Source organism: Sebastes umbrosus, chromosome 1 (genome assembly GCF_015220745.1).
Source record: "Sebastes umbrosus isolate fSebUmb1 chromosome 1, fSebUmb1.pri, whole genome shotgun sequence".
In the NCBI taxonomy this organism is placed as follows: Eukaryota; Metazoa; Chordata; class Actinopteri; order Perciformes; family Sebastidae; genus Sebastes; species Sebastes umbrosus.
In genome coordinates this window covers 25,966,272-25,986,807 of record NC_051269.1, presented here as the reverse complement: position 1 = coordinate 25,986,807, position 20,536 = coordinate 25,966,272, and the positions used below count along the sequence as shown (strand labels likewise).

General features: G+C 41.3%; 4 protein-coding genes across 9 annotated transcripts in view; 2 read left to right on the top strand and 2 right to left on the bottom strand.

Moving 5' to 3' along the window:
* Window positions 1–1,634: 1,634 nt before the first annotated feature.
* On the bottom strand, window positions 1,635–4,172 carry mrpl20 (mitochondrial ribosomal protein L20). Its single transcript, XM_037778011.1, has 4 exons — window positions 3,938–4,172; window positions 3,568–3,678; window positions 2,882–2,959; window positions 1,635–2,779 (listed from the first exon to the last, which is right to left on the bottom strand). The coding sequence occupies exons 1-4, from the start codon at window positions 4,022–4,024 to the stop codon at window positions 2,606–2,608; spliced, it is 450 nt and encodes a 149-aa protein (XP_037633939.1). The 5' UTR covers window positions 4,025–4,172; the 3' UTR covers window positions 1,635–2,605.
* Window positions 4,173–5,058: 886 nt separating this feature from the next.
* Window positions 5,059–9,567, top strand: sdhb (succinate dehydrogenase complex, subunit B, iron sulfur (Ip)). Its single transcript, XM_037777811.1, has 8 exons — window positions 5,059–5,225; window positions 6,479–6,612; window positions 7,297–7,382; window positions 7,789–7,925; window positions 8,365–8,481; window positions 8,570–8,671; window positions 8,774–8,896; window positions 9,017–9,567. Exons 1-8 carry the CDS (start codon window positions 5,154–5,156, stop codon window positions 9,095–9,097), a joined length of 852 nt encoding a protein of 283 aa, XP_037633739.1. The 5' UTR covers window positions 5,059–5,153; the 3' UTR covers window positions 9,098–9,567.
* Window positions 9,568–11,368: 1,801 nt separating this feature from the next.
* Window positions 11,369–18,905, top strand: mfap2 (microfibril associated protein 2). Its single transcript, XM_037777981.1, has 9 exons — window positions 11,369–11,525; window positions 13,263–13,324; window positions 15,205–15,252; window positions 15,641–15,667; window positions 15,756–15,836; window positions 15,923–15,964; window positions 16,056–16,143; window positions 17,947–18,020; window positions 18,102–18,905. The coding sequence occupies exons 2-9, from the start codon at window positions 13,294–13,296 to the stop codon at window positions 18,203–18,205; spliced, it is 495 nt and encodes a 164-aa protein (XP_037633909.1). The 5' UTR covers window positions 11,369–11,525; window positions 13,263–13,293; the 3' UTR covers window positions 18,206–18,905.
* A 98-nt stretch (window positions 18,906–19,003) lies between these two features.
* LOC119492684 (rootletin-like) overlaps window positions 19,004–20,536 on the bottom strand; it is a 30,748-nt gene continuing 29,215 nt past the window's right edge. For 4 of the 6 annotated variants that reach the window (XM_037777380.1, XM_037777348.1, XM_037777339.1 and 1 more), the window contains 3 exons: window positions 20,004–20,177; window positions 19,808–19,882; window positions 19,004–19,583 (listed from right to left, as the gene is read on the bottom strand). In XM_037777380.1, coding sequence (XP_037633308.1) covers window positions 19,560–19,583; window positions 19,808–19,882; window positions 20,004–20,177 — 273 coding nt within the window. In that variant the 3' untranslated portion in view covers window positions 19,004–19,559. Of the gene's footprint in view, window positions 19,883–20,003; window positions 20,178–20,536 lie in introns of all 6 variants that reach the window. The other 2 variants (XM_037777362.1, XM_037777370.1) reach the window with 2 other exon arrangements.

Here is a 20,536-nt window from a genome sequence, read left to right as displayed (position 1 = left end):
CCTCACTAGAGGTCATTCATGTAGTCCCGCCCACTTTAGTAAGGTAGCTGCAGAGGGTCAAAATAAAGCACCATTCACAAGAAAGGACAGGGTTTTCTTTTGGTTGCATCAGGCTGTTTCTGGTTTTGAAAGTCACACATAGGTCATTGACATTAGTGATTAGTGTGTTTTGTATCTCAGGAGCATTCATCAGGACTAAATGTTGGGAGCTGTGGTTAGACTTTAAACCTGTTGGTGTTTGTGCTTCTCAAATACCACTGGTTGACTGAATAAAGATCGTGTCTTCTAATATATTTGATACTGTTCCTATTGTGAGGGGAGGCACGATTTTAAAAAAATATCTAATTGCAATATTTTTGACTGATATTGAAATTGCGATATCAGAGGGTATGATAATTTTTACATCGTTTTTTTCTCATTTTCATTAGACAACATATTACAATTATTATGATGTGTTTTTTTTGCAGGGATCTGTACCAAACAAAGATGTTATCTTAAAGGGACTGTTTGTAAGAATCAGAAATTGGTTGTAACAGCGACACCTGTGGCCGTTAAGTCAACGAAAGTCAGCGTCCTGTTGCTCGCGCTCGCCCGTGTGCACGCGCTACCTGAATGTTAGCGAGCATCCGTCAAAACAGTGAGGCGACACACATCAGCTAAAACCACAATATCACTCTATATTTCACCTGCTTGGCAGTAATGTTAGCTGATCAGACGAAGGTCTCTCCATGAATCAATGCTGATCCTAGTGTTGGCTTTTCCTGCCTCAGCCTCCCGACCGCGGCCGGAGGAAACAGGGAAGACACCGGAGTTTTGGTCGGAGACGATAACGTAACTCATTGTGGAGCCCCGTCGCGTCACAAGACACGGGAAACCTCTGTTGGTCTGGAGGAGCTGCAGCATTTATTTCTGCACAAACGTCCACTGTACATTCACTAGAAATTCTCAGAGCTACTAACTCTCCTGCAGTGTGGAGTGTGCGTGCATGCACGGGTAGAGGTGGAGCGAGAGAGCGAGAACGAGCGCGGTGTGTGAGTGAAGGCAGGCAAGCAAGCAGAGGAGCAGAGTACAGGAGAGACTCCGGTCCTGGAGACCAAAGCTACGGTCTCCCCCGCGTCCTCTGACCGCGGCCAACACTGTTTTGCAAGACAGGCTTCACTAGATAGAACTTTTTGGTTTTGGTGCTTCCGTGTAGTTTGTGTTGGAGTCTTGTCTGAACAGCGTAGCCACACGCGAGCGCGCTTGGGACACCGACCCGCAATGATTTATACATGTAAGAAGTTTCAAACAGTCCTTTTAAGTCAGTAGAATATGATATGTAGGCAATGACATCTCTGCAGCACCCCAATATGTTATTTAAAGTGGTATTTTGACACACATTTCACCTTTAACAAATATTGTGATTTCCTCCTCATCCTGCGATTTGAAAATTGTAGTAGGTCATATTGCGATTTTGATAAAATTTTGATTAATTGTGCAGCCCTACTAGTGTGTACGATCATGGCCATAACAGAAGAACATTTGTAGGGACATAGAAGTCAACACGGAAGCTACAAATGACTAGTCTAGAACAAAATATATCTAAAAATTACATCCTTAACATGTTTAAATAGAATCAAGACAGGACGATAAAATATAAATTATATCAAAATGTTTAATGAACTAAACATTCAGAGGATAATTTCGCCACAACAAAATGCAAAATATATATTTACACAGAGACAAAGGTCATTACATGAAAAAGCTTGAGGTCACTCTTCTTCCCAGCCTCCAGAAAAGTCACAATCAGCATCAAATAATAACTTAACAAAAAGGTTCCATATGCAAACTGAAGGAGGTTTATGGGAATTGATAATCACATCCTCTATCACGATACTGGAGGTAATCAGGACGGCTGCAGTGGAGTATTTTGTAAGTGACACTGTAGCCGGAGAAAGTCAACATGATAGAGGTGTTGGATTGAAATCAGTGAACGGAGCAGAAGCAGGGCTGTCTGTGGAGGACAAACAATTGCTATGCTGTTTAATGTCAGCTGCTATCTTGGATTATGACCTTGGGATGATATAGAGGGCACAATTTCAAAATGATTCTTCTATTGAATCTAAACTTTACTTAAAATGGGTCGCCTGTACAACCGTATTTAGGAGTTGCCCATTACCAGCATAGTCAGCAAGGGCCATAATAGTAGGAAAAGGCATAAACTTGTCAAATCTGTTTTCATGGGTGCATTGCTTTTGGACAACACAATCGCAGCATGGGTGCAGGGTGGCACAGTGAGTGGAGAAACTGTCCTTCAAGGTCAGGGATCAAGGCAATGCAACAGTAATCATCTGTTCTGCTGGAGAGTCCTTGAGCAAGATATTGGATCCCTTTTCTACTTCAGGGTCATTTCTCTTTTGGTAACTCTGTTTAAAATCTACCTAACAAGGAGATTTTACATCAGTGTGGGGCTAACCCATGTGACACAGGTCTAGTGATCTGTGTGTGAAAACTGCAAAAGCAAGGAGGTGAGTGTGTGCCTGACTGACTGTTTCATGAACACAATCCAAGACCGGCTTTCTTCAAACCACATAACAATTGGAAATCTGTATCTACAGAAAGTCCTTTACTGTAGCATAACAACGCGGGAGAAGACACCAGAAGGCTCTTTGCCGTCACCCAGCGCTGCACGGAAGCCTTCCTGTTGGCGAGCCCGCGCCAGCTTTGCAAGTGAGAGGAACGACCGAGGTTCTGTGACGGCCAGATCGCTGATCACGCGTCGATTGAGCTGAACGCTGGTCTGTATGGAGGAAGAGAGGAAATATGTCATCGCATAGAGATAGAGTGAACAAACAGCATTAAGAACGTAGAGAGGACGGGTGCAATAATCAGCACAACTAACCTTGGTGAGGTTATGAATGAGGGCGGGGTACTTCATGCCGTGCTCTCGTGACGCTGCTGCAATGCGTGTGATCCAGAGCTGAAGAAATAAGAGCACAAGAAAATAAATTATATTGATTACCTTGCTCAATTAAATACAATATCAATCTTTGCAAGAAGTCAACATGCCCATACTGTAAACATTGAACACACACAGATGAAACTGGGATTGGAAGGACAGCTAGATTTTACATGTCACCCCCTTCCCCTGCCGGTCTCCTATAGCCTCACAGGGCCACAATGGAAATAAGTCATGTGACTTTATTGCAATATCCTGATGAATATGACTGGATCCACATTCGTGTACTGTATTATAATTAAGCAAATGATTCATTCATTCATTCATTCTATCAATCAATCAATCAATCAATCAATCATCTGCTGCACAGTGACTGTCTACAGCATGCACTGCTTCACATAATGTGGTTTGGTAAAACACAATGTCCCCATCATTCCCAAAGACTCTTTTCAAGTGAGGCATACACTTGTCCCTGTACAGAGAAAGGTAGTAAGTACACAGTAATTAGAAGCTTTTTCAGATATTATAAATTAAATCTCATTGAGACTGTAGCCTGTGTTACCAGCCATGTTTTTGTTGTTGTAGAGGACATATCTATATATATATTAGAGTATTATTAAGTGTCTCACCGTCCTCATGTTGCGTTTCTTGACCCTCCTTGCTTTAGTGGCGTAGACGAAAGCTCTCGTGACCGCCTTCACAGCCAGACCGTAGCAGCGGTTCTTCCTGCCTCTGAAGTGCTGCAGGAGGAACAGACAGGAAGCAAGAACATTAATATCATTATGCTTTAATATTAGATCATAATGATGAGATATCTCTATAACCCAATCAAACAGCGTGGGTCATGTCTACACAACGAGGAAAATATAACAAATGAGTTAAAACAGCGTTTCAGATGTAACTACCACTTAGACTACACTGTGATACATATCACAGCATTTAGACAGTGTATGGAGACAGTTTAGCCCCTTCTCCTCCAGGAAGTAGTCGTGGCCTTACCCGTGCATTTCTGACAATTTCTTGAACTTTCCAGTATCTGTCAGGTCCACGGCTTCTGATCCAACGAGGCAACGTCAGGAATACCATGTCTGTTCTTCAAGTGAACTACTTAACACCGCAGTCTCCTTTTTTTTTTTTTACAGAATGAACACTATATAAGTGACCTTATAGCTCAGCTCCACACACTGTTATGTGAGTTCAATTTCACACGCCGTGCTACGACTGACAGAGGAGCACTGGGTTCGTTCGATTTAAAAGCCGAGACATCTTGTGTGTGCGGGGTGTCCTCTGCTCCGCCCGGGGCTGGAAGCATTCTGGAATCATCATGCTGGAAGCATTCTGGAATCATCATGCTGGAAGCATTCACAACATATGCTCTTTTTCGGTAGGCCTACCCTTTTTTCGAAACGCTACTCGTTCCACATTTTTCAACATAGAAACTCCATTCAAACATCAAAACGTTCAGCTCAATTGGGATCGGTGCGCTATTATTTTTCTCATTCATAACTTTCATATTTTCAGAATTTTAGAGTGACTGTATCATAACAGGAGGCTCACAATGAGGCCTATCATACCTCTTTCTTATGGAACATTGACATCAGATAGTCTAATTATGCCTCCCCCTAACCCATCCCTTCAAAATAAAACTTCTGACAGGAAGCTCCCAATGAGACTTGTTTTACAAAATAAAAGCCCCCAACTCTCATTGTATGTTAACAGGAAACTAGGGATTCATCTAGTTTTTCAAAATAAAAGCCCCAGATGGTAACTTTCTTAACAGGGAACTCACTATTTATAATGCTTCAGCTACTTTTCATTCAATTACAACATGTATTTACTGATTCATATTTTTCTGAATCTGAGTCTGTATCCTTCTTCATACAAATTCAACCCATTCCCACTTTTTCCATCTATTCCTACTACTTCACCTTCTTCTAACAACATTTAAGGCAGCTCTTCAGCAACCAGCATTCACACCGCAATTTCTTCAGAAATCGCTTTCTATTTATTCTTTTGGGTACACAAACTATAGAACAAAATTGTCACAAGCATGTCAAACTTATAAAACACCACGCTCTTCTTGTGTGCGCGTGGTTCTAAAGGCGGGAGACGTTGGTTAGAGAAAACACGCGCTCCCTTCCACCGGAGCTGTGACGCGGCCGCGGTGTCTGCTGGGAGAGCAGGCTGGTGGAGGTGGAGGTCAGTGAAACTAAAGATGTCGGCTGCTGCTCTCTCGTCCTTGAGCCGCTGCGGTGTTATGACGCTCCGCTGCCCGGCAGGACTGCTGGTACGTTCAACATCAGCACCGTAAATACACAGTTTTAATCAGCCGGTATTGTCAGGTAGAGTTTCTGTCATCGCTTTGCTCAGAGTAACGATACAACGCGTCATGTTGATAGAGGAGGGCTCCGTCTATACTCTGGAGTGACTGTAGTCCAGCTCAGATAAGAACTAACTAGCTAACCTGTTGTTATCTAGTTTACTGTTAGCTGACTGAAGTTAGACTCAACAACAACATTTAAACCTGTTAATCACTTCTTTTAATGTCTGTGTTTATCTTCAAATAGAGACGATTAAAATCCACGTAAACACCAACCGTGTCCTGAAACGAACCTGTAAACACTGTTCAGCTAATTATAGTAACGTTAACTAACATATATATATATATATACTTATATATATATGTATATACTAATATATATGTATATACAGTATATATTTATGTATATATATATATATATATATACATGTGTATATACTAATATATATATATATATATATGTATATACAGTATATATTTATGTATATATGTATATGTGTATATATATACATATACATATATATGTATATGTGTGTATATATATATGTGTGTGTGTATATATATATATATATGTGTGTGTGTATATATATATATATATATATATATATATATATATATATGTATGTATATGTATATGTATATGTATGTATGTATATATATATATAGCTAATTATAATAAAGCAGTCTGGCATATATTAGTTACAGAATCCAGTTAAAACAAACAACAATATATAACAACAATATATATATATATATATATAATTATAACAAAGCAGTCTGGCATATATTAGTTACAGAATCCAGTAAAAACAAACAACCAGACAAAATTGATTAATTTACAACTTAACCATGTGTAATCGTAGAGCTATAGTTTGTTTAATAAATCAGTGCACTGTGTCATGTTAAGATCATGAGTGATAACTGGTTATCAATAAATCATGATCATTTTTGTAATTTGGATTGTTTTTGTAAATGCTTTATGGTCATTGATGTTGCAAAGTGGTTTATGGTTAATGCTTAAGTTACCGAAAACAGAAGATGCACTGATATTTAGAAGAATAAGGGTACAGTTATTCAAATGAGCAGGTAATGTTATTATTGTTAATGTTAGTTCATTATCTAACTATACAGACATTTGCTTGGTCAGAGTGTCTAGTGGTGTGTATTAATGCAAAGTGACCAATATAATCCTGTTTTCTCTCTGTTGTCCCTGCTGTCAGGCGGTGCGGTATGCCCAAACAGCAGCGGCTCCAGCGGCTCAGCCCAGAATAAAGAAGTTCCAGGTGTACAGATGGGACCCAGACACTCCAGGAGACAAACCCCGCATGCAGACCTACGACATCGACCTCAACACGTAGGTGTCACAGCTTTTCCCTCTGACATGACAAGTTCCAGTACTGGATGTGCAGCATTCATTAGCTGCTTAAATACGTAAGTGGTGATTCACAACAAGGTGTCCTGGTATCCAGTGATGATGGGTGAGGTGAAGCTCAATCCGTTATTTTCTATATTAAGTCATCTCGGTGTGTATTAGTGCATTTATTCTTTGGCCACTTACTCAACAAATAGGGAGGTTGAGTTTAAAATGATTTGACACCTGGCATCCAGTCAGAAACAACAAGTATCTGTGACCATTGTGTATAGATGTTTAACTTTTATTAGAAAGTCAGTAATATGGCCCCTTTTAATAGCGCTGCTATTGGTTGATCATGTTCACCTGCTCTGGTGGAGGCTGATCTCTAAGTGAAGTTTAAAGCGGTACCCAAGCACGTGTAAACAGAGGGCATTATTAACAAACTGACAACAGCCGTCAGGTAGACTTAACTCAGGTGGCTCTGACAGCCTGGCATATTTCCAATCCTCTTCCTTCATCTTATCTCTGATCAGCTTAGGGGAAACTCTCTACTCACAGCGGCATATGGTCAATATGCTACTGCAGCCACAAGAGTCCCAAATATGGAAAGTAAAACACAACAGATGTGTCGTCGCCTTTTACTCCTTTTTGTCTTGATGGACTGGTTTGTTCTTGTTCTTATAGTTGTGGTCCCATGGTTCTTGATGCCCTGATCAAGATAAAGAATGAGATGGACTCCACTCTGACCTTCCGCCGCTCCTGCAGAGAAGGTCAGTAACAAATTCATGAGCCATTAGATGATAAAACCATCATTAAATGTGGCAAATAATAACTCTGTGTAATTAGTAGTAGTAGTTGTAGATGTCGTAGTCAATTAATAGATTGGTATTAACCACATAAAATCTAAAATTATTCAGTTGTGTTGCTGCAGCCTGCAATAAGTAAAGGATGCGTAGTTGGTTTGCTCTAAAAAAGTGTAAGAAAACTATGATATTGCTGCACAATCCCTCTTTTATTCACCAAATAATTACGGTCGTCATTACTTTACTGAATTTGTTTCCCAACAAAAATATCTGTTATCACACTACAATAACCAAATACTCATGTCCAGTATTGTTAGGTTGCCTTGTCTCAGAAATTATATTCAAAGCTTCTATTATTTTTGTCTGAATGCAGGTATTTGTGGATCCTGTGCAATGAACATTAATGGGGGAAACACACTCGCCTGTCTCAACAAGATTGACACCAACATTAGCAAGCCGTCTAAGATTTACCCGCTGCCACACATGTATGTGGTCAAGGACCTGGTGCCGGTGAGTAAATATCCACCACGCCCCTCAACTGACTCCAACTGATGTTCCTCCACTAGTCCCATCAATTTCTATTTGTGTGTCAAACACAGATCACCCAAATCTGTTTTGTTCTTTCGTCATGATTTTAACCAATTCTAACATTACTAAATGAAGCTAAAACACGGTAATGGATAGTAAAGACTTTTAGTTACCTCTGAAAAATATGTACATGGTGAATTTGGTGTATATGCAACAAATGCAAGTGTTTATGTTGCTGCTTAGATTGATCATTTTGATTTATAGACTCGTTTGTAAAATTCCACATGCTATACAACTGGTTAAATGTGACATATTACTGGATATTACAGTGATATTAAGTTAACACTTCCCACTTCTTTGTTGATATATTTCCGACCTTTGTATGTCAACTGGATCCTTGATTGTACAATCATGTTTGCAGGACATGAGTAACTTCTACGCCCAGTACAAGTCTATCGAGCCGTACCTGAAGAAGAAGGATGACTCAAACGAAGGGAAGGAGCAGTACCTGCAGTCTGTTGAGAACAGACAGAAACTGGTAAGCCAATGTTTTTATTTTGGTAATAAAGTCTCCCAGTGCTCTCAAAAGTCCCATGAAAATAAATAGCTTTTTCCTCCTGTGTTAGGACGGGCTGTACGAATGTATCCTGTGTGCATGCTGCAGTACGAGCTGCCCCAGCTACTGGTGGAACGGAGACAAATACCTCGGGCCGGCTGTGCTGATGCAGGTGTGTGTCTGAGCACATCAACATTTTAAATGGATCTAAATTCTGAATCTGCATTAAAAAAAAAAATGAAGAGTTAATGGGTTGCATGCTGTTGTCTCTCAGGCGTATCGTTGGATGATTGACTCGCGAGACGAGTTCACGGAGGAGCGCCTGGCCAAGCTGCAGGATCCTTTCTCCCTCTACCGCTGCCACACCATCATGAACTGCACCAAGACCTGCCCCAAGGTAACACACCTGCAGCTACATGCACACCTGCAGCTTCATGTAGATCTCGTGCCCCTCGAATATAGACAGCATGTGCTGTTTCTTACTGCTCTTTTCTCGTCTGTCTGGTCTTCGTTTTAGGGCCTGAACCCAGGGAAAGCAATCGCTGAGATCAAGAAAATGATGGCCACATACAAGGACAAGGCGGCGGCTGCTGTCTGAAACCTCAGTTGTCCTCTTGTACAACTTTTCCCTCCATGATAAGAAATATATATTGATTTTTTAAAAATGCTTTTTGAGGTCTGAAGGGGCCAGTACACCAGTCAGCTCCACCACCACCACCACTACCACTCTCTGCACAGAAATGTGTGTGTGGTTGGAGGACTTGGTGTTACATAAACGCACATGTACAGTATGAATGCTCGAGAGAGTGTGTGTGTCTGAGTCTTACATGTACCATAGTAGAGGTATTTATCTTCAACGCTACTGTGTGCATGGTTGTGCACTTGGGAGATGTGATGCTGCATATTAAACAATGAGATTTTCTTGTGTGTAAACATTTTTTTTTAGCTTGTTGCTGCTTTCCAGGTTAGCAATTGCTTCAAACACATACAGTGTATTTGTTCCCTCAGATCTTCCAACATACCAACAACTGTCTTTGTTTTGATGGTAAATAAATAGTTGAAATGCCAGCAGCTGTATTCATTGGTTATTATTTGATGTCACAAATGTGGCTACACACTTCCACAGCGGTAGGAGTGTCCTCTAGATGTCACTATTTTACAGAGCCTCAAATGACTTCAGCAGTTTCACGGAGTTTAGTTGAAGCTTGTCACACAGGCAGATATTAGTGTTGATGTTTCTGTAAGAGTTTCATCATGTGTTTAGTTCAGGTGTTCATGTAAAATGTTACATATACTGTAGATGTTGGTGTAGTGGAGGGCACATGCAAGTATACCCAACTCTTTTTCTGTCAGTTTACAGTGTACCCAGCTATCAGCCAAAAAGCCATTGGAATACAGTATATAGGAGAGCGTACCCACTTCCTCTACGTTAACCTACTACCCATCTACCTAGTAGCACACTCACCTCATCAATGACCATTACACCACTGGTGTCTCTCACAGGCAATACATCCACTTAGACCTGAAGTGAAAGACCCAAAAGATGTTCAAAAAACCTTCCTCATACTGTCTGTCTAAATATGCCTGTTTGGCAAAGAGTGGCGAGGACAGTAAGTTGGAAGTAGACCAGCCGACACCACCACCTGGGGACTTACAGGAAATACTAAACAAAACCTTGAATACTTTTCTGGTAAATGGATAAGGCACATAGACTCGTTACTGATGAGGCAGAGACGTGTTTGCAAAATAAGTCAAATATTTTATTATAATTATTCAAGGAAACAACACTTAATAAGATGAGATTGGAGCTTTAGGGAAAGAAAAGATGATTAAACAGATTAAAAATTACACAAACTAAAATGGGGTGATTAAAATTGTTCTTTTAAAGGGACTGTTTGTAACTTTTTACACGTATAAATCTACCTGGTCGGTTTCCCATGCGCGCTCGCGTTTGGCTACGCTGTTCAGACCGCTCCGCTGCCTGCTTGTCTTCACTCACACAACGCGCTCGTTCTCGCTCCACCTCACGTTCACGCGCACACACTACACACTGCAGAAGACTTCGTAGCTCTGAGAATATCTAGTGAATGTACAGTGGACGTTTGTGCAGAAATAAATGCTGCAGCTCCTCCAGACCAAAAGAGGTTTTCCGTGTCTTGTGAAGTGACGGAGCTCCGTAGCGACAAACGGTATCATCTCCAACCGGGTGCCGGTGTCTCCCCAGTTTCCTCCGGCCGCGGTCGGAGACGATAACGTTTCTCTTCCTGCTCCAGCCCCGGAGGCTGAGGCAGGAAAAGAAAAGCCAACACTAGGATCAGCAGTGATTCATGGAGAGACCTTCGTCTGGTCAGCTAACATTACTGCCAAGCAGGTGAAATATAGAGTGATATTGTGGTTTTAGCTGACGTGTGTCGCCTCACTGTTTTGAGCGATGCTCGTTCATGTCTATGTAGAGCGAGCAAGCGCGAGCAGGACGCTGACTTTCGTTGACTTTGCGGCCACAGGTGTCGCTGTTAACAAGCATTTCTGAAAGTTACAAACAGTCCCTTTAACAATAACTAAAAAGGCCAAATACGACATTTAAACTCTAATGTGACCTTAATAACAATAAAATAAACATCAGACACTGTCAATGCATCTGTGATTTGCTGCTGTATTTAGATTAGTTCACACATCTCAGCTGCTAAGACAAATGGTGACATGCTGGTATCCAAGGTCACCAGGTCACCTAGCAACGGTGATGGCAACCAGCACCTTCTAATGTTTGGTCAGCTCATCGATACTTTTGATCCTGCAGGTGGCCAGTCTCGGGATCACCGTGGTTTTGTTGCGGGTTGGTGGTAGGACCGGGGGCTGGAAACTGGGGGCCGGGGGCTGGAGGCTTGAGGCTGGGGGCTGGAGGCTGGGACTGGACGGGGAGGAGACTACAGATGCGGGGTGGTACAATGTGGCGCTGCGAGGTCCTCCTGCACTCAGAGGACGCATGAGAGCTGAAGGATAGTCGGAGCAAACTGCAGCAAAGTTGGGTAAGAAACTCTGAACCAAAAGTCTTGTGTTTGCATTTTTATAACTAGTTTAGTTGGACCTACTTTTGTTGTTTTTATTTCAAGCATGTGTGGGCTCTGATAGTTCAGAAGACTCAACTTTAAGTGGTTGAAAATTATGGAAGAAAAAAACTCAGAGGAGATGTGAGGTGTGTTATGTGCACAGATTGCATGCAGCCTGGTCCATGTTTCATGGACATTAAAGCACCCGAAGCGTTTATCAGTCCAGCTTAATGTAGACCGAATAATTGTGGGATAATTTGCGTGTATGTTAATGGCTGTTGAGAGCTGACATGTGGTCCTGTGTTTTCACTGGAGAGAAGAAGGAGGAGGGACTTCACAGCTCAGCCTGCAGCAATGGCACTATAATGGAGAGAGGGTGCCAAGAAGGAAAACACACACACACACACATACACACAGACAGAAAAAAAATCCGTTGCTTCCAGAGGCTGGGGGTCGATGAGGGCACATGGGAAGATGATTTTGTTTATTTATTTGTCATAGTTGCATGAAAACAAAAGGGGGGAAATGGATGACAGCATTGCATCTCCTGTTGCTGTCCTCAGAAACTCTTAATGAGTGTGTGTGTGTCTGTGTGTGTGTGTGTGTGTGTGTGTGTGTAGGTGGGGGAGATGGGGGTCTGTAGCTGGGAAGGGAAGGACTCAATGGGGAGAAGGGGGGGTTAATCGCTCCCAGATGTGCGCTGTGAAAACATATGGTTTCCGATAGCCACTGTGATGCACAAGAAGAATGTGTGTGTGTGTGCGTGTGTGTGATGCTGGTACACAAACACACACACACACACACATTCACTGATTTATTGATACACATGCAGAGCTTGTGCAAACCGTGTTTCAATCACGTTTTGTGGCCTCACAAAAAAAAAGAAAAAAGCCTGCATGCAGTCCCAGAGAGAGAGGAAAGTCGACAGTGTAGGATGTGAAAAAAGCACAAATGAACTGCTTCATGTTGTGTGTATGAAACAGCCTGCAGTGCTGCAGCAGCGGAGGAGGAGCATTCATACTTTCCACTAAGTGGAAAAGTAGTTTAGTGAGTGTTACAGGAAGCTAAGGTAATGGATTTTACTGTATGCAACACTTTCACAGTGTGACTTTAAAAAAAAGTAACGGTCAGTGATGCTGTCAGTGTTCATGTTTTTCTGTCCACATGTCATTTTCACTCAACCTGAGAGGCTCGGTGGAGTGAAGAAGAAAGAAAAAGGGGTAAAAGAGGAGGAGGAGGAGGGGGGAGGTTTTGAGGAAATGACCAGTGAGGGCGACAGAAGGGAAACGAAGGATGTGGAGACAGACAGACGGAGGGAGAGAGAGAGAGAGAGAAGGAGGGAGGGAGGGATGAAGAAAGCTGAGGGAGAAGAGGGGTGGGGTTGAGGGGTCCTCTAGCTGTTTCTTTTCCTGGAATGCAGCCCCGAGACCGTCTGCTGCAGCGAGGAAAAGTAGGAAAACAGAGAGATTGTTCTTAGGAAGACAGACGTGCCACATTCTTGCTGTCAGAGGTTTCTCCCCTCTTTCTCTTGCCGTGGCTGTTTGGGGCCAATGGAGGGGGGGAGGAGAGGGGAGAGCAGTGGGGGGTTGGAGAGGTGACGAAGGGCAAGGGAGGAAAGAGAGGAGGAGAAGAGGGTTCAGATGAATATCCATTATTAAGCTTTACTCCCCTCATGTTGCTCTGTTTTGATTAATACTCTGTTCACCTCCCCTCCAGTGTTAAAGTCAGTCTACCTCCCACAGAGACCATGAGAGTCCTCCTGCTCATCTGCATGCCAGGTAACTGCACCAACCCGGAAAACCTGCTTTCAAATCTTAAATTTAAATATTCATTACTAAATGTGGAAGTTAAAGTTCGGGGGTTTCACTTTCTTTCCGAGAGTTAGACGAGAAGATCGATACCATTCTCATGTTTGTGCGATAAATATGAATCTGCAGGTAGCTTAGGTCAGCATAAAGACTGTAAACAGCTGGCCTGGCTCTATCCAAAGATAAATACACCAACCAAGCAGCTAACTAACTAACTCTCCAGTTCATCGCTACAATTTGTGACAGATTTTTTTTTAACAAGACAGTTTCCTTCCTCAGACTTCCTCATGAGGTCAAAGGTCAATGAGGCAAACTAAAATAGAATATTTACCTGATTTGTTTTGGACTTAAAGCAGAAGAAATGCCACATCCAGATACAGCCCGTTCTCATTCCCAGGGCGTCAAATACCGAGGCGGATTTGTCACGGCCGTTAGACGTTAGATACCGACGCACAAGGCACCCTTTAGCGCTGGTATGAAACGCATCGGGCGTTCTATCAACTCGCGCCGAGAAAGTGCGGCGGGACTGGGGTGACATAGTTTAACACAACAAACACAAGGCTTTCATCCAGTGGACCGCTGTTTGTGTCCTGTGCGTCACGCTACAATCAGCTGTTTGTTTGTGTCTCGCGTTCACAATGTTCAGTGTCATTTTCACTGAACAAACGTGCTAGTTTTAAGCCCAACCATGTATTTCTTTTGTAAACCTAACTATAGTGTTTTTTTGCCTAATCCTAAAGTGACGCCACAGGGCGTAACAAAGCCGCGGTATGTGACGAGTTGGGATGAGAACATGTTGCTCAGAAATGAAAAGTTGAATTCATAACAAAATAAAACACGCTGTCACTCTGTTACAGCTGGGTTTTTGATGCTATAGCCTCACTTGGTCTGGTATGACCAGTAGTGTATTTTATTGTTGCTTAACTGATATTTCTGAGTCACTTCACTGACATTATGTCATGTGCTACTGTTACACTACGTTTTAGCATTTTTCCATTATCCCGGCAGTACCAGGCCCAGTGCCAGGAATGTTTGAGCAGCAAAAGCTATTATAGTTTAGTTATAGTTATAGTTTTCAAAGACGAAATAACATTTTTTTCTCTTACAAAGGACAAGCTATATTAAAAAGCAATAAAGCACAACATGGCTCAATTCAATACACTCTTTTTCTGGTGACTTCATGTAACTTTTGCTAACTGTGGCTGCAGGTGTCAGTTACTGGATAATGGTAAAGTAGTGTAACAATAGCACGTAATGTCAATTACACAATATCCAGCGTATGTATGCAAACATAAGCTAACAATAGCCACCGTAACTGGTCATACCAGACCAAGTACAGCTGTGGCAGCAAAACCCCTGAGGGTTGCATTTTTCTATCTTTTGAGAAAGAGTACAATGTAAGACTTTATTTTAATACATGTATTTATTTATCATAATTATAATTTATTATTAATATTACTATAACTTTCTTATATTTTATCCCATTATTTATTATTATTACATATATATTATTATTATTATATCAATTATATTTTTTTAATCTGTTACCATGTTTTTCTTTTTCATTTTCTTTTTCATTATTATTATTTATTTTATTTCTTTATTAATTAATTTGTATATTTTTTTTGCCCTTGTCTAATATTGAAAATCAATAAAGACAGTGTTAAAACAAAAGCAATTTAAAAATCAAAAGTAGAATTGAGAAAAAACACCTGAAAAAAGTACTAGTGTATAATAAAGGTACTCAGTTACAGTATTCAAAGTACTTGTAATTCCTGTGTTTCCCTCCCCTGTATTTCACTCATCACCCCATCTTTTGTGATTACTTTATTGTTGTGAAACGTCAACAGCTCTGCTGCTCGCCCAGGCTCAGTACCAGGAACCGTTTCCTTTTCTGGGTGAGTTCGTTAAGAGAATATTGGCCTTGATTGTTCCAGCTCAGCATCGGTTTATATCAGAGCTCTGCTGCACATCTGTTCTCCATTTCTTGTTGTCCTCTGATGTGTCACCTAGCCTCGAGGAGTTCGCTTCTCCTCACTTTGTTATTTACCACCAGCATAGCAACTGTTGTAAATAGCACTTTGACCACTCTGCATGTCATTATTTTTAAACATCTTTCATATGAAGTCGTGCATTACACCCTCGCAAACTGCTTGTTTTGTTCAGTTTTGACGTGCAGGTGGTTTATTTTATATGGTGCAGTGCTTGTTGTACTGACTGTAATTGGTTTCACAATGTTGACCTCATGAAACTATTTTCTCTCCTGCTTATTTTATGGCTTCACAGAGGACTATGGGCCAGATTATTTTCCAGGTAAAGCCTTTTCAGGTTCATATAATATGTTTCTTGATGTTCTATTTAAACATCAGTGTATTTTATAATTCCTCTCCTTCTTGTCCAGACTCTGAAAATCATGACTCTCTCCCTGGAACCTACCAGCAGCAGGTCCGACTGGAGCCAGTGGTCCGCCCAGAAAAATCAGGTATATCTGCTGAACTCTCCTGCTGTCTGAGTCATGATATTGTGTCTACAACTCATTTGTTAATCTGTTTTCCATGTGAACATCAGAGACCGATTCGGAGACGGAGCCCACAGAGCCCGGCCCTCTCGGTAAGAAAACCCACAGAGAAGAAAGAGAGGACAGATAATCCGTTGTTTAGTTTGAGTGGAGATATCATTTTGCTGTGTGTTTGATTTCCAGATTGCAGAGAGGAGCAGTATCCCTGCACCAGACTCTACTCTGTTCATAAGCCATGCAAGCAGTGCCTCAACGCTCTCTGCTTCTACAGGTACGCACTGAAATGACATTATCTCTTTGTCCCTTCTATCAGTCAAAACCTCTGTGATGTTTGTAGTCATTTGCTGTAACTCCATCTCAGACTTTCCCTTAAAGGTCCCATATTTTAAAAAGAGAAATGTTCATGTCTTTTATATTATAAAGCAGGTTTAAGTGATATATAAATATTGTCAAAGGTATCAAAACACTCAATCTATGGAGAAATACACACAGCCTGTATTAAGAAACTGTGCATTTGAAACAAGCTGTTAGGATTTCTGTCCATTTGTGATGTCACAAATTTACAATATTTAGACCATTCCACAGTTTTAAACGTAAACATACTAAATGTGTCCCAGTTTATTTCCTGTTGCGAATGACACAAACTGACGGATGTATACATGGACCCAAGCTGTTGAAATGTATCCGTTGAAATGCGCTAAAACGGAGCGTTTCAGACAGAGCATGAATACAGGTGTATTCAGACGGACAGTATGAGAAAAATAATGCGTTTTTTTTTTTAAGTATGTAAACATGTTCTAGTAGAAGCCCAAAATACAAGCATGAACCTGAAAACGAGCATGATATGTCACCTTTAATTATTGAAACTGCTTCTAATACATCTCAAAATTCTCTATCAATCTCCAAAATGAATCTTCTCCAAACAGCTTGCAAAATGAGAGTTAAAAAGTCAGTATTTATATAATTTATTGGTATACTTTACTCATAGACAATGCATGAGTTTTGGTCTACAAATATCAGTGAGGTAAATATAGGACTTTTGGAAGTACAATGCATTTATGTGACTACTCAACACCGTTTAGCTACAGCAGCATTTTATGTTTCTACAGTGTAGATGTAAAAATGTGTAGGAAAAGGCTAAATCGCTGTTTGGTTGTCCTGTAAATTTAAAGTACCAGTAAGGATAAGGATATTTCTTATTGTCATAAAATCCCATGAAAATACTAAAACCAACAATGTGTTGGTTCATTTATCAACTCTCCCCAACTTGTCTACCCTATCTGCTCGGGATGGGACTCTTATTGCGATTTTAAACATTTTGCGACATGCTGAGCATTGCAATAAGATATATTGTGAGTTATTACCTTTTTTTAACTGAAACTTATGCAGTTTATCAACATCTGTTTTATCTAATAAGGTATACTTTTTACTCTGTTCTCATTCACATATCTTGAGGTCAGAGGTCAAGAGACCCTTTTGAAAATGGCCATGCCAGTTTTTCCTCGCCAAAACTTAGCGTAACTGGAGCGTTATTTAGCGTTCTTCCCGACAAGCTAACATGACATGGTTTGTACCACTTGATTCCTTAAGTTTCATATGATACCAGTATCTTCACCCTAGCTTTCACACTGAGCCCACTACACTCAGTCCCTGAGCCAATTTGTTCCTACTGAGGATGTAAATCTTTAAAAACAGTTCACCACTACATAGTCGTATGCTTAAAAAAGGCTCAGTTGTATCCTAAAACAGCGGGGCACTGTAGTCTTTAGCAAACGTTTCTCAAACAGGAGCAAATACTGTATTTGTTGGGGACTATTTTCAGCTGCGGATTAATACATATTTGGTGCTGTAGTGAGTTTTTACAGCAGCAGGACGGTGTATGTGGGACTGCGTTATGATAAACTACAGTGTCCGTGTTTATCGTAATGAAGGAACATGTCACCCAGTTTAACAGTGTGACCCATTGAGGTGTTCTTAGTTGACAGCAAGAAAAATACACAATATTGTCTGACTTATTCTCTAAGTATAGTTTTGACTGATATGAAGATGACTCTCTACGTGTGTTTCCATTAAGTTTGCGACGGGTGTACGTCATCAACAAGGAGGTCTGCGTGAGGACTGTTTGTGCACATGAAGAGCTGATCAGAGGTGCGTTCAGTGTATTCTGCATGTGTGTTTTTGTGTGTGCATTAGACTTGTTATTTTAACTCTGAGCCTCTGTGTGTTTAGCGGACATGTGTCGTGACCAGTTCTCTCGCTGCGGCGTGGCGGCGCTGAGCGGCCAGTGTCAATCAATAGGAGGAAGCTGTGGGAAGAGCTGTGGTGGCTGCTGATTGAGTACAGAGATCAGGGACACTACCTGCCCAGATACTGCCGCTTTTACTACCACTCATCCACCTCCTCTTCCTCCCAGTTACTCCTCCTCCTCACTTTGACTCTTCCTGTACAACTTATTACTCCTGTGCGAAAAGCACTTTTGTTGTTGTCATGTATGTCTGCCCAGTAGATCCTGTGTGTATGGATGAATATACTCCAAAGAACATTGATGATTGTATAAATCACTGGTGCTATAAAATCATCACACTGGTGCTAAAAAAAAGATTAGAGATGCACATAAAACTGCGGAACATCTTTTTTCTATTTTGTTTTTGGCATATTGTACCGTATTAATCTCATGCTTTGTGTTTGTTGATGTGTTACTGTACTTGTGTTGAAAAGCAGTCATTCTCATGATGATCGACTCATCGATGGCGGCCACTGTGCACTGACATCAGAAAAAACAATAATCAATATCCAGCCATAATAAATCATGAGATGTGTGAAGAAACAGGTGGTGAGTGACCTCAGTTTTTGTACTACTGCCACCTGGATCTGTGCTTATAGCAACCAAGCAGCAAGCTTTATATAAATATATTACAGTGGCGACAAGTGCTTTAAAAAGGCATCTCACAAACGGCCTCTGTACTACTGCTTTGTAAAACTGTCACTATAAAGACTGAGAAAAAAAAAATAAACTTTTTTTTTTTAACTACAGCTGTTCGGTGTGTGATTGAGTCAAACGTGAGTCATCACTGTAACATAATCTGAGGCTGCAGCTCGGTGCGTTGAAAGGTATTTACGAAAGACATGAATTATGGAGCACACAGTGGGTTTATTCTCCTGCAGACATGTGGCCTCCATGTGTATTGTCCATACAAGTCATATTGCAGCTATTAATCATCAGTCTGTCAGCCTTTTATACAGTAAGTACAAAGTATACACACCTAGTAAAACTAATAAAAACATATACTGTAAGTTTACCATCATACTGTAGTGCCTTACGGTCTCTGTTTCAGTTATAAAGCCGTCTATACAACACATAATCAGTCAAATCTGTGTCCGAGAGAAAATACAGTGCAGCTCCTTCATTATTAATTTGTTTCCTGGCACTCGCACACAGTGAAGACCTTCCTTTCCTCCTCTTAGTGTCCTCAACTGTTCATATAAATGTGGAGGAATCGAAGCCAAACTGGCAGCTTTTCGTTCCTGCACTACATCCAGATTCTGTCTGGAGGAGAATCCTTTGCGGTGATTTTGGTTTTCTTCTTGAATACGAGCAGGAAGTTTGGGAAGATGTTGAGCAAGGATCAAGTACAGATGGTTGCCAGTAATCAGCAGGCTGCTGGCGTTTTCAGCGCAGCTGCTGAATCACGTCGCTCCGTTCCCCTTCGCCTGTCATTAGCGGAGTGTGTGCTGCAGGTTAAGTGTTCAATAAAACACTGTGTCTTCATTTCAGTGTCACAAAGTAAAACAAATTGTATTTTAAACAGCAGTTAGACTATGAATACTTGTAGGAATGTGAGAGTAAATATTGCTTTTCAGTTCGTGATGAGTGGATCTTCCCTGGATTAGATGTGCTGGTGCTTCTGGTTTTAAGTTTTATCTCACTTTCCTACCGACAACAGGGAGTTTGGAAGAGAAGGTTGTCGCCGTTTCATCTCTTGTTGCAGCTGCTCCTTCAGGGTGGACACCTGCAGCGATACAAAACTACATTTTATTATACCTCAAACCAGCTCACTCAAGTGTAGCAGGCAGGGAAAAGTGTAAAAGGTTTAACCTGAGGAAGACTTTACTACATCATAATGTTTGTACCTGCTCCTCCATGCCTTTGACTCTGTGTCGGTGAGCTCGCTCTCTGGCTCCCAGCGTTCGCTCCACGTCCCTGAAGCTGGTTCTCAGTCTCTCCGCCTCCCGCTGGGCCTCGTCACGCTGCCTCGCCAAACTCTCACACAGACTGTGTGACTGCTCCGTCTCAGCCAGCTGAGTCTACTCAAAACACACACACACACACACACACACACACACACACACACACACACACACACGTTAACACAAAGGAAAAGGACAGAAAGTTTGGCAGGATACCGAATCTCAGGACAGTTTATGTAGAAAACGCAGATCAAAAGCAGACAGTGAACCACCCAACAACCAAGTTGTAGGAAAACCAAACTCATGTTTTCTGGAAATGCACTTAACTAAAGCTTTTCTGGAACAATGTAAATGCAGCCATAAAATACATTATGGGATCGGCCTTTCCTAGCAACTGTGCTGTGATGTACCTACAGGGAATATTAAAGAGGTCATACAGTACAAAGAAAAGTGTACTTGTAGTCTGCAAAATGGCA

What these genes read in the sequence shown, in the direction of transcription:
- mrpl20 (XM_037778011.1), bottom strand. Translation starts at nt 4,024, where the DNA reads ATGGTATTCCTGACGTTGCCTCGTTGGATCAGAAGCCGTGGACCTGAC. An exon ending in AGAAACGCAACATGAGGACG is followed by an intron (nt 2,960 to 3,567) that starts GTGAGACACTTA and finishes TTATTTCTTCAG; the next exon opens with CTCTGGATCACACGCATTGC. An exon ending in TCATTCATAACCTCACCAAG is followed by an intron (nt 2,780 to 2,881) that starts GTTAGTTGTGCT and finishes TCCTCCATACAG; the next exon opens with ACCAGCGTTCAGCTCAATCG.
- sdhb (XM_037777811.1), top strand. Translation starts at nt 5,154, where the DNA reads ATGTCGGCTGCTGCTCTCTCGTCCTTGAGCCGCTGCGGTGTTATGACG. An exon ending in GCTGCCCGGCAGGACTGCTG is followed by an intron (nt 5,226 to 6,478) that starts GTACGTTCAACA and finishes CCCTGCTGTCAG; the next exon opens with GCGGTGCGGTATGCCCAAAC. An exon ending in CCGCCGCTCCTGCAGAGAAG is followed by an intron (nt 7,383 to 7,788) that starts GTCAGTAACAAA and finishes GTCTGAATGCAG; the next exon opens with GTATTTGTGGATCCTGTGCA.
- mfap2 (XM_037777981.1), top strand. Translation starts at nt 13,294, where the DNA reads ATGAGAGTCCTCCTGCTCATCTGCATGCCAG. An exon ending in CCTGCTCATCTGCATGCCAG is followed by an intron (nt 13,325 to 15,204) that starts GTAACTGCACCA and finishes AAACGTCAACAG; the next exon opens with CTCTGCTGCTCGCCCAGGCT. An exon ending in TGGGCCAGATTATTTTCCAG is followed by an intron (nt 15,668 to 15,755) that starts GTAAAGCCTTTT and finishes CTTCTTGTCCAG; the next exon opens with ACTCTGAAAATCATGACTCT.